The sequence below is a fragment of the Myotis myotis genome, unplaced genomic scaffold (genome assembly GCF_014108235.1).
Source record: "Myotis myotis isolate mMyoMyo1 unplaced genomic scaffold, mMyoMyo1.p scaffold_m19_p_7, whole genome shotgun sequence".
Lineage (NCBI taxonomy): Eukaryota > Metazoa > Chordata > Mammalia > Chiroptera > Vespertilionidae > Myotis > Myotis myotis.
The window spans coordinates 36,243,103-36,255,923 of NW_023416379.1; the positions used below are offsets into that span (position 1 = coordinate 36,243,103).

Genomic DNA, 12,821 nt, shown 5'->3' on the forward strand with positions numbered 1-12,821 from the left:
CTCCAGGCAGCAGCAAACTCCCGGACAGAGGGTGTGAAGAGGTGCCCAAGAGGGGCTGAGTAATAGAGCCAGGACAAAGCCAGTATCTGGAAATATGGGCGAAGAACATGCGCTCCTGCCGGTGGCCCCTCCACAGGCAGAGCAGCCTGGTGAACAGCTTTACAGTGTCCAGTGCCGTGGGAGTCAGGAACTGCTCCCAGTGCTTAACTTTTAACGCGTAAACTATGCCCTTCCTCTCACGTGTCTGCACTGATGTGGCTGGTGCTTTGAGTGGCGCAGTGCTTTGGCCACTTCCAGGGGTCCTCAAACTTTTTAAACAGGGGGCCAGTTCACTGTCCCTCAGACAGTGAGGGCCGGACTATAGTTTAAAAAAAAAAACTATGAACAAATTCCTATGCACACTGCACATATCTTATTTTGAAGTAAAGAAACAAAACGGGAACAAATACAATATTTGTATTTGCATGTGGCCCGCAGGCCGTAGTTTGAGGACCCCTGCGAAAACATGCTTTTGGCGTCGTCTGATTCTCAATGGGAGGTGGTTCTGAGAAAACACCTTGTGGATGACTTGTGTGTTGTGTGCTTGGGTGTGTACGCAAATAAGCATGCGTGTGGACGAGTGTGAGTTTAGGAGGGGTTTCTTTGGTGAATTCAGTAACGAGCCATCGCCACTGGCATGTCCTTCTCGGTTCTGTTTTTATTCCATGCACGACAAAGACTCCTCCATAATAAAGATCAATCGGAAGATGAAATAGTTGGAATGCATAATTCCTCTTCTCCTTGTCATCAGAAGCCTGCAAACTTGGTGCTGGTCACAGGATTTGGAAGACTCTGACTCCTCTCAGTTTGAAAATTCTGGTTTTGATGGAGCTCTGGCAGCTAAAGCTCTGTGGACCACTGCAGTGTCAGGACAAATGGGAACTGGTGTGGGCAGCCTAAGGCTTGGAAGTCAGACCTCTTCACAACTGACCCCCCCAGCCTGCCTTCCTCACCTCCAAGCCCATTCTGTGCTCTAGCTGCAGGGCATTACCTACTGGTCCCAACCCACTGACTGCTGCCACACGGGCATTTGCTCAGGCCCTTTTCTAGCTGAGAACGTCCTTCCCTTCTCCCCCTGCCTGACCACATTCTTCTTCCAGCATCCAAATGACACCTCCCTTGTAACTTTCCTTGTAACTGATGTAGAATGGATGGCCCCCATCTGGGGCTTCCACAGCAATTTGTTCACACTTTCCACACTGCACTGTGGTTGGTAATTTACCTTCTGACTGCTCACAAAACTGCTGGCTTTGTGCTGACAGGGTTTGTTTATATCAGCGGTATTCTGGTAAGCTGGTTCACCCTTAACACCCCCCCCCAAAAAAAAAAAAAACACACACACAAAACCCTGATTCATAGCATCTTCCCATTTCTGTGGTATAACTACTCTCACGATGGCCAATTTCAAGCTACCAATGTGAAGACACTGAACACAGAACTGGGAAGAGGCACACATCTGGCTTTTGTGAGCTGACGCCAACCAGCTCAGCAGACCCCAATCCTAATCCTTAAAACAAAGTCTAGCACAGAGCCTGACGCTGATTAGGCCTTCGATAAGTGATTGGTGAATGAGTAGATGGCATAGATGTGTGATGGGGAGAGCTTCAAATTACAAGGGCGAGGCACTCAAGGAAATCAGAATAAAGGCACTGTGGGCTCTCATGATTGTGAGTACTGTACATTAACTCCTCATCCTCGTTCCTGAAATTAAACCTTGAATTTGTTCTCTTCCAGATGCAGATCGAGTTTATAAAACAAGGAAGTATGAATTTCAGATTCATCCCTGTGCTCTTCCCAAATGCTAAGAAGGTAAGCAACAAACAAAAAAACCCTCAGAATTCAAGCTTTGCTTTGTTTGCTATCTGGGATTTTAAGTGGAAAACCTAGTCAACTCTATCACTCCTTAAAGAACAGTGTTAGAAAGATCAGCAAGTTGCACCACTCAGTTCAGCAGCACGAAGAGAGTATTATCTGATAGACCATCGCTGTCCTAATTGTTTGAACAGCTATTACATACAAAGAGGTAGTTTGTGTTTTAACTTATGAGCCAAAAAGAGACTGTTCATCTGATATTTCTTATCTCTTGTACATAAAAGTCAAGATGTGTACTTTTTTTGCTGGCTGTTCCACGGAAGTATTTTGTGGCACACAGTTCAGCTCTCAAAGCTGTAGAATACAGGAATTAAATCTACACAATTATCAAAGTGAACTTTGCTGTGGTTTATAGGAGGGCTTTTGCACCAGAAGGGCTTGCCAGCAGGTTTGGGGGATGGGGGCAAAACACACCTGAGGCCATGCCTTGGCAAAGGGAAGGCAGTGAGGTAGTCAAGTCTTGAAAGTGAGACTGCTGCACCCTGAGCTCAGGCCCAGCTGCACTCCTAGATGCCAGGACTGCATTGAGACTTCTGGATGAGGGAGGGCCCAGTTTATGTGAATGGGAACCCAGGGTTGCACAGCTCACAGCCTGCACAATAGCCTGCCTTTCCACCCCTTGCCCAGGCTCTCACTGCAAGATCTCCTTACTGGTCTCCCTGTCTCCACTCTGACCCTGTATTAGCCATCCTCTGCTCTGCCATCAAAGAGGGACACCCAGAATGTAGCTCTGATCTCTCTCCAGCTCAAAAGTTTCATAGTGGTTTCCTACAGACTACAAGATCATCTCCACCTTTCTTAGCGTGCCATGTGAGGCCCCTTCAACAGGCCTGTGCCCACATGCTCAGCCTTCCCTGTCACCATGTGCAGATGATTCTATGCTTTGGTCAAACTGGACTCTTTGAGCATGCCCTCCCGTGCACACATGCTTTCATTTTCTGTGCCTTTGCACTTTCTGTTCCCTCTACTAGCAGTGCCCTTCCCTGACTTGTCTGTCTAGTGAACTTCTGCTTATCCTCACGTTACCCAGTCTCTCTAGCCTCTCCTGATCTCTCTTCCCCTGTGCTGACCTTGATTCGTGGTGTGTGGTTGGGGTAAAGGCACTGGGAGTCACTGTTTAGAATTACTGAAGCAGGGTGATGGAAAAAGCTGACCAACTTTCAGTTGGTTTTATTAATGTTTTTAAAACTTCTTCAAACAATCCCTTTGTTGCCTGTGCTCAGGGCAGATTGCTCCCACCACCTGACCCCTGGGTATGCCGTTGCCTAGAAAACAGTTTCTTTTTCTTTATATTTTGACTCCCTCATAAGACTATTAACTCTTCAAGGCAGTACCTGTGTCTTTTTCATTTGGGTGTTATCAATACCCAGCATGATGCCTGACACACGGCAGGTGCTGCTTCTCAGCTCATCCTGCTGTCCCCAAAGGCCTGCCATCTCCTCAGAGAAAAACCTGCAAGGCTCTCTGTGACACGGCCCCCTCCACTTCCGGACCCTCACCTACTCTCTCTCACTCGCTCTTCTCTAGCCACACTGAGTTGCTCCTTGAACCAGCCAGGCGCACTCTTCTATCCGCCTGGACTCAGGTCTATATAAAGCTTTCTCCCTCCGCTCTTTTCTAAACACCCTGTTTAAAACTGCAAACCATTCATCCTGGCCCCAGCGCTGCTTATCCCCTTTCTCTGTTTTATTTTTCTCTACAGCATGTATCTCCATCGAACACACGAGATGTTTTTACTTATTCAATCTCTGTCTTTCCCCAACAGAATGCCCACTCCTTGAGGGTAGTCTGAAACTGCACCCCACAATCCCCGGCTCACAGTTTCTGCTTTTGCCTGCTAATGGAGGTCTGCTGGGATCCTTCTACTGCAGGCCAGACCTGTGGCTGGAGTGAAAGGATAATGAATTAGATTAAGTCTTGGCATACTTCTTACAAAATCACAGGGGAATTCGAATCACTCTGCATGACCTCGGTCCTACCCCTTTTATGTGAGGGTGGTGAAAAGCACATTGAAATGCAAAGGGCAGGTAGCCTGGGAGACTGACAGAAAATGCTGTGCACATGTGGTTTCCATAATGAGATATACAGCTTGCACCCAAAGCCAAGAGCACGTCACATGCTAACCCCTTCCAAAAGCAAAACACTGCAACTCCCAGGATGGCTTGGTGGGAAATGCCCCAGAAGGGAAAGCCATAGATGTTTGGGAACCGAGCCTGGGATCTGGAATCCAGGTTTTTCTCTAATGGCCTTTGCTCCTGTCATTCTCTCTCCATAGGAGCATGTGCCCACCTGGCTACAGAACACTCACGTCTATAGCTGGCCCAAGAATAAAAAAAACATCTTGCTGCGGCTGCTCAGAGAGGAAGAGTACGTGGCTCCCCCCCGGGGGCCTCTGCCCACGCTTCAGGTGGTGCCCTTGTGACACCCCAGCCGCAGCTCACTGGGGCTGGCCACATCTGGACCCTGTTCTGGCAGGCACTCCTCTAGCTGCGGCTGGCTGGCAGCATTCACAGCTGTTTGTGTTCAGTCCGTCCCTCAGGGGCCCTCCAACCCCAGAAAACCTGTTTTGCAGCCTATTCTTCCTCCTGAGACCTCTGCAGACCCTGTCTTTGGAATGGAGGCGTGGCTGCTCTGCATTCCCTGCTTCTTATCCCCACTGCCTGTTCCTCCGAACAGTCTGACTCGTCCATTCTGGGCCTCTCACTGCTTAGCAAGGAGATCATATAAGTGGCCACATGTAAATGACCACAAACACCCTCCCATTGCTTATGGCTACTTTTATGTGTTAGCCAGATGCTTGTGTGGCCTCGGACCAAAAGGATTCATGTACAAATAATAAAACATTTACTCTTTTGTAACATTGTGTTTCCCTTATCTCAAAGAAGACATATATATAAATTTATAATAATATGGACAGCTGCTTCAAGGACCATCAATAAAGCTTCTTAGCTATAATATTAGAGAGATGTAACAGACTATATTAAAAGATTCAAGCCAGATAAACAATCCCTTTAACATAATCGTGAAAATTTTATTCTTGCAGTAGAACTTTTAAACAAAACAACTTTGTACTACACATGACCATGATTCTAAACAGAATCATAGTTCTTAGGGTCTTAATATATATGTAAAAATATTTGTGTGTTATATGAAGTGACAGGGGGTGTATAGTGCAGGCTAGATTTGGGGTCTGGAAGATGTGTTCCAATCTCGGTGCTATCACGAACTAGCTGTGTGACCTTAAGCAAGTCCTTTCACTTTTCTGAAACTCTGGGGACTAGTTTATAAAATGACATGGACCAAAAAGTATTTCTAATGACCCTAAAAGGTTTAAGGTCTAGGACCTAAATTCTAAATACTCTGTTCAAGAATAACTAAGTTTTCATTTTCATAATTATATTCTCCCAGGGGATGAAATTACATTTTCTTAACAGATATTTTCTTATTTTTCTAAACAATACCTTCACATTCATAATTTTAGCGGAAAAATATATATCTTGTTCCTTTTGTCTACAAAAAAGAATAAACAAAATATATATTCTATATAGAACAAGGTGGAATAACTTTAATAATGGCCCAAGATGAATAATCCAATATGAAGACTTTTCAGCTATTTCTTCCCTTATCTGTCTGCCTAACCTCTTAAACTATGAGATAGTTCAACTTTATGTGTCACCATAGCAAAAACAATACTTATCAACTATAAATAATGAACTTTGCTAATGAAATGCAAAAAACACTTGTTTTATTTATATTATAACCTTGATGTCTACTGAGTAAGATGAATGACTTTATGTTTGGGGTTTTTTTTAAAGGAAAAGAAAGGCTAGTATACCTTAAATACTCATTTGTAAGACTCAATGACGAATACCTTTAGCTTCAAAGCATTTGAGACCTGGTAGAACTGACTTACTTGGTTTGGGGTGTTTTTGTTTCATTTTGTTTTAAATATTTCGGGAGAAGGAGAGAGAGAAACATCAATGTGAGAGAGAAACATCAATAGGCTGCCTCTGGGAATCCAACCGACTGCTTTTTGGTGCACGTGACGATGCTCAACCAACTGAGCCATACCGGCCAGGTGGACTTACTTGTTTGATTAACTCCAAATATGTAAAACACCCCAAACACAATCTTCAAATCTTCTTTCTCTCTTGTTATCTTTTTTGCCCAGGCGGAGTGGCATCATTCAGGATTATACATGGTTATAAATAGAATGGCATCAGCAATTAGTACTCTGAATGTTTCTAGTTAGCAAAGGTTTAATAATGTGATGTTATTAGCCCTCCCATCCTTCAGAGACCAGTCCTGAGTGCTCGGCCCCTATTCCTACCCCAGGTGAATGATGAGGGAAGGTCCCTGGAGTTCCACAAATAGTCATTAAACTGTTGCAGCTGGTTGCACTGGTAGCAGGAAAGAAAAGAAAAAAGCATGCGCATGCGTGCACACGCACACACAACACCTGGCCAAGTGATGAAAGTTTGACCCCTGAAGTTTCTATGCAATCTGATGACCACAAACATCAAAGGAATTTTAACAACAATTTTTGAGCACTGGCACTAAGATTAGCACTTGATTTATTTAGACATTATCCTGGTCCTTTTGCATTCATCTGTAGATATTTGGGGGATGGAGGTGGGTTATGGCGGACTGTAAAAATAATACCTTAGCCTCAGCTTTATTCAGACCTATACTGACTTTAGGGATGAGATGTGCAGAATGCAAGGTTAGGTTCTTGTCTAATATTTAGTGACTAACAAAATTTAAAATACAATTTTTAATTTCAGTGACTGGTTTCAAAATGTCTGCCTGTTTAATTTAATTTAACTTCTATATTGTTTAAAGACATCTCGGTCCATGGCTACAAAGTATCAGACTAGCTATTTCTCAGCTCAGTGCTCAGAAAAAATTACTATAGTTGATAAGCCTTTTCTTTTTTTCCTATTAAACAAATCTGTTTTGAACATTCCAGACATTGTTTCATGATGCCTTGCCAAGCATTCTTAACCTAAGCTATTCCATCAACCACCTCTTCCACTTTGCCCAACACCCCATTGTCACCCTCACCTTTGCCAATGGGTTACAAAGCCTATGATCATTGGGAAATGGTCCAGAAAGAGCCTCTCAAAACACAGAATCTTTCTGTTTCTTCTCAATGAACCAAGAAGAATCAGGGAGACCCACCTCCTAGGGGCAACTGAAAAGATACGGTTAGAGTGTGGGAGATTTTCACACAGTAGAAACGCTGCTCATCCTGAAGAATTATGCACTATATTTCAAGATAACTAGCTCTCTATGAGCCCACTGACGAAATAAACAAAAACCCAGGCAGGAAGAAAGAAAACACCAAAGTCACAGAGATCTGAAAGCCAGAGCAGTGTAGGAACTAAAAACACTTGTCACTCATACATAGGTGGACAGAGAAGGAATCCACCAAACACCACAAACAGCCAAGGTAATGAGGCAGCTCAGAAAGAAAAGAAAAAATCTCCAGAAAATAAACTTCTAAAGACATGGAAATGTGTGATTTGAATGACAGAATTCAAGATCACAGTTTTGCAAAAAAAACTCCGAGTTACAATACAAGAAAGAGAGGCAATTTGATGAACTCAGAAATAAAAACCAGTGAACAAAACGAATACTTACAATAGAGGTTAAAACTTTAAAAACGAACCAAATAGACATTTGTGGAGAGTGGCCACAGTGTTTGGACAGGTTCAAGCCTCAGACTAATGAGAGGGCACAGTCCTCTCATGGCCACGTGCAAGTCCCAGCTTGGAGGGCAGAGCCCTCCCAGCACAATTATAGCCAACAGCTGTAGTTGTAAGCTTGAACCTATGGTCCGAACATGTGGCCCCACGTGCCTGAGTGATGTGGGCTTGATAGAGTTCAGGTGCTGTAATTGAGTAGATTCGAAACCCACGAGAACGTTGTAACCACGCCCTTATTTTGCCTCGTGGAATCTGGCTATAAAATAAAGACACCGCTTGTAGTCCGTGGTGCTGTCACTAGCTCTCCATCAGAGAGGACACACCCAGACCCAGCTTTTTTTCTCTTGTCTGTCCTTTCTCAATCCTTCACCACCCCCACTCGGGCTCACCGAACCCAGCTGAGCTGGTGTGGCACATAAGGTGCCCAGCGTGGGGCCGAGTATGCCATGGCCATGCAGGCTCGCCACAGACATCCTGGAGATGGAGAACTCAATAAAAAAGATAAAGAATGAACTTGTGGGGGGAGGGGGGGGAGAAAAGAAAGCACCCAAATCAACTTAATTCTCATGTCATTTATTTCTGTCATAAAATTTTCAGACTTTAGAAATCCTGCACCTTTGCCATTTTGTCTTCTGCGTGAGAAAAGGGGGGCCCTCAGAAACCGTGGCTTGTCTAAGGCGTAGAACCTAGGTATCCCGATTTCCAGTCTGCAGACATTTACTTGGTGAACGTAGAAAGCTTTCTGGTGTTTGATGGCAGGTTTGTTCAACAACAGACCCAGTACCTCCCGGAGCCTCAAGAACATTGGAGGCCTGAGGGAAGATGCCCCTTGTCCTCTGGTGGCTGGAGGATTCAGCGATCATGTTGCAATTTGTTCTGTGGGAAATTCTTTGGGGAAGTAATTATTGCTCCGATTATATGGTGTGTGACTTTTCCCGAGGTAACTTGGTGTATTTATTTTATACCGGTATTATATGAAACGAAGGCACAATTTAAAAGACCTTGACACCTTCCTGAAGCTTACAGACAAAACCCACTACCCATCAGGTCAATGTCTTTTAGTTTTATGTGGCCAGTCTCCAAAACAAAAACATTGAAAAAGGTTTTTACTTTGAAATCTGTTCTATTCATCTTGTTGGAATAATACATAGCTGTTTGGAACATCTGCACTACCTTCCAGATGAAGAAATGAGACACATATGGGTCACGCAACCACTCCTTCGGGTGGGGAAGCTGCAGGAGGCCCATCCACGACACCGAGGAGCCTAGTTCAGTCAATGCAGCTGGCAGTCAGGGTGGCCTTGTGCCCAGGCAGGATGGCATGTGCCTAACTTCATACTTATCTGTTCCATTTTCTATCGGAAAAAGTTTTCCGATAGGATCACATGTCCCTTGGTGGGAGGCTTCCACAGACCCGGGGCAGTCACCTGCTGCTGGCTCCCCCACGTGTGCCACGGCCCCTCCATCTGTGATTGTGCACTTGCTCCCAAATTCTTAGCCTCCAGCCACACAGGCTGTAAGAGGAACACACAGTGTAGTTTAGTTCTCTGACTTTTAAGGAGTGTGCGAGTGTGGGTCTAGGGCACACCTCCCCGGTGTTTAAGGAACTGATGTTTGAGCCTTTGCCAAACAGTGAAAGTCTTAGAGCGAAGTGTACCTGGGCACAGGTGACCGTGTTCTGGGCCTGCCTGCTGTTTTCTGGACACATGCGTATGGAAGGAATAACTGCAGCCCCCAGATCTCCCAGGTCTTGCAAACTAAAACCTTAAGGACACACATTTCTTGTCCCTTGCCTGACCTCTCTTTGCTCTCTTCACCAGGAAGGCTCTGATGGCAGCTGGGGAGAGGGACAGAGGGAGAGAGTGGGAGGGAGAGAGAACTCATGCCTGATGGATCCCATTAGGCTTAGTGTGCAAAGCAAGTTGAGATGAAGTAGCTGCTCTGGTATGCGTCCAAACTGCTGTTCTATTTTTAGTTTCTCCCACGTGCTTCTTAGCCCCACAATGTCCGCCTGGGCACCTGGATCGGCAGCAAAACGTGGAACTGAGCCACTCATTTGTAAGTCTGGAAGGAAGGAGGCCATTGATGCAGGGCTTGTTTATCGCTGACAGGGAAGGGGGACCTGGAATGTTAATGAGGACGGCTCTCTGAAGCATGCCTTCGTGGTTAGCATGGAGTTCAAAGGAGGAGGCAGCCTCAGTCCTGCACCGAACAAATGGAAACCGTTGATAGAGGGAAGGAGAAATCAATTATGCTGTCGCAGGCTTCCATGTCATTGTGCTGGAGTTGTTAGAAAAGGTAGGACAAGGACCAGATCTCAAAAGGAAACAAAGCCACATGGCCTTGAAGTATAACCAGTTTGCCATGGCAACTGATGGAAATGAGCCTCCCGGGCACTGAGCAGGTGTGTTATCTACAGAATAAACACACTTCTCTCACTCCCTGGTTTTTATAATAAAACCTGTGTTTGGATTACTTTCCCCTCCTCTTTGTTACCCAGAGAAGTTGGCTGTTGCTCAATCAGCCCAAGGCTCTAGCGAGGCAAATGTAATCAGTGTTATCAAAGAGCTGCTTTCAAAAAGCTGGCATTGGGCTTGGCTGCCAGCCTTGTCACTGAGCAGCAGCTGGGCCGCAGGTACCTGTCTGGCCTTTGCACCTTCTGGGCGATGTCCTCCACAGAAAGCCTCTTGTTCACTCATTCATCCAGGCTTAACGGTGCGGCCGGCTCCCACTGGCGGTGGTCAAAAGCTGCAGTCTTCCAAGGGGAGGACAATCAATCGTGTTTAGGTGAGACTGGGACCTGCCCAATTTTCAGCATCCGTGTTATCTGAGATATGGGCCAAGGGCTCCTTGAGTTCAGGAATTAACTGATTCTATCTTCCGATCTGTTGTCAACTTCAAAGTTCTTGTGTAGCCAGGGCCAGCCAGCTCAACGCAGAACTGGCAAGCAGTTCAGCAAACCTCTCCACTGCTTCTGTCTGCGCTTCTTTCCTCCAGCAAGATGCCTAGCACCACCCTCCTGCCCCTCTCATGGAGCCCTGGCCCCCCAAGATGATGCCTGCATGCCTCTTCACACATCACCAGACCTTTGGTCTTAATAGGGGGGAAAATGGCCACTGAAGAATTAACTGAAGCTCCGGGGTCACGGGTGGAAAGGTTTCTGTGCACTAACCCAACTGGGAAAAACAGTACCACAAAGTTCAAGCATGAAACCGTGCTGTGAGTCCACCTCAAAGTGGGGGCCTTCGATAGTGGGTGGGCAGGGCCTTTTCTTTTTTTAAAAAAATTAAATCTTTATTGTTCAGATTATTACAGTTTTTCCTCTTTTTCCCCCCATAGCTCCCCTCCACCCGTTTCCCACCCCACCCTCCACCCTCACCCCCCCCCCCCCCACTGTCCTCATCCATAGGTGCACAATTTTTGTTCAGTCAGGGCCTTTTCATATTCAGGTTTTTTAAGCCCAGGTTTTTAAATTCAGGTCTTTGGATATCAGACACATGAAGCAGAAGTCCCTGACACTCCAGTGTAAGCACAAAAGTTCTGGTCCCATCACGCTCCCACTTGTAATAATACTGCCATTCAAAAGCTACTCTCAGAAAGGTTACACTGTGAGAGTTAAGCAGCAGATCAGCAACCAATCTCCAATTACTTATAAAATGCCTACAGTGTGCCAGATATTATGCTTTGCACAAAGAGGAGTGATACATGCTGTTGCCCTCCAATTACTTAAACTCTAGCTGAGGAGATAGGACACAACCTGTGAAAGGATCCAACCCAAGGCAGCATCAGTCAGTGCTAAGCAAACGGGCCAGCTGATCCCTTTTCCCTGACCCTCAGGGTGACTCAGGACCAAGCTCACAATGATGCAGTTTCAAGGTCAGATCTTCAGAGAGGCAGATGACTGGAGGTTTTTGCCAATAAACAGAAGACCTGCTCACTCCTTTTTCCTACATACACGTTTAGATTATAAATCACCATGTAAATGAGATCTGAGATTAGGAGACGATGTACGAAATGGGAAAGTATGAAAGAGCCCACAGAGTATGCATATTAAACAGTAAATGACAATGCAGCCTACAGGGCACACCTCAGCAGCCTAGCTCCATTAGAGCCAGACAGCATAGCGGGAAGTGGGAAGGTGAGGACATACTCATTACACCGCAACCTCCACATCTGGAGAAGCAGAAACCTGGCTGGTGCCGGGATCTGCTGGGAGAGCAAATGGGTTTCTGCACTCTGCTAAGTAGGGTGTGGAGGATGTTTGAAGTTGAGCCTGTCAGCTAAATATACAACTAACTGAGTGAGAAAGCAGAAAATGATAATCTGCTGGAATGAATGGGCAAAGAAACACTCTCTATGAATGAATATTGGATTGTCCAATTTCCCCAAACAAAATCTGTGGCAGAAAACTCTGACCAAACTGAGTCAGATGCACTGACCTGTGTCTGAATCCCAGTTCACTTACTTACAAGTTGTGTGGCCTGAGGCTCACTCTTTTACCTCCCAGAGTGGCAGACATGAAACAGAGGGCAGAGCTGCCTCCCAGGCAGGTTGTCAGGATAAGGTAAGATATATGACAAAAGCCGGGATAGTGCCGGGCATGCAGGGAATACTCAATAAATGTTCCTCTCTTACCGTTTCCTTCTTGCTTTCTTCCTCATAATTAATGATTATTTATGGGGACTTTGAACGTTTTCTTATTTCCAAAAAGGCAAGTAGCAAGTCCTAACAAGAAAAAGTCTTTCATTTTAAAAACGAACCCTTAGGAGAGGTCAACACATAAGCTTTTAAGCTTAAAACTTCCATCTCATTTTTCAGAAGAGCTGACCTGGGAGAGGCCATGGCTGACACACAGAACAATCCCAGAGTCTGGAGACAGCCTTCTTTCCTCCAACACCTTGCAAGGAAGTGAGAACCCCAGCAGCACTGGCTGGAATGATCAAAGGTAGAATATAACAAAACCTGGCAATGATGTTTGACTTTAAAGGAAACTAACTTTCGTGATTCACAATGGGGCCTCAAAAATAGGATAATGGATTGAAAGTATTTTGAAGAGTAATTTGAAAAGCAGTATTGTGTTCATATTATACTGTTATTTAAAAGGAAATTTTGACTTCAGGCTGGAAAAACTTATTTGCTCTGCTCTGGCTCTGCTTTTCCAAAAAAGCAGGTATCATTATCACCTGCAACGCAGCCTACCTG

The 12,821-nt window shown here is 45.3% G+C and overlaps 1 protein-coding gene across 3 annotated transcripts in view; it reads left to right on the forward strand.

The window, feature by feature from the left end:
* The window catches only part of TRAF3IP2 (TRAF3 interacting protein 2), a 47,727-nt gene extending 35,163 nt beyond the window's left edge, over positions 1–12,564 (forward strand). For 2 of the 3 annotated variants that reach the window (XM_036318177.1, XM_036318178.1), the window contains 2 exons: positions 1,774–1,848; positions 4,187–4,769. In XM_036318177.1, coding sequence (XP_036174070.1) covers positions 1,774–1,848; positions 4,187–4,333 — 222 coding nt within the window. In that variant the 3' untranslated portion in view covers positions 4,334–4,769. Of the gene's footprint in view, positions 1–1,773; positions 1,849–4,186; positions 4,770–12,437 lie in introns of those variants that run through there. The other variant, XM_036318176.1, reaches the window with a different exon arrangement.
* Positions 12,565–12,821: the final 257 nt, after the last annotated feature.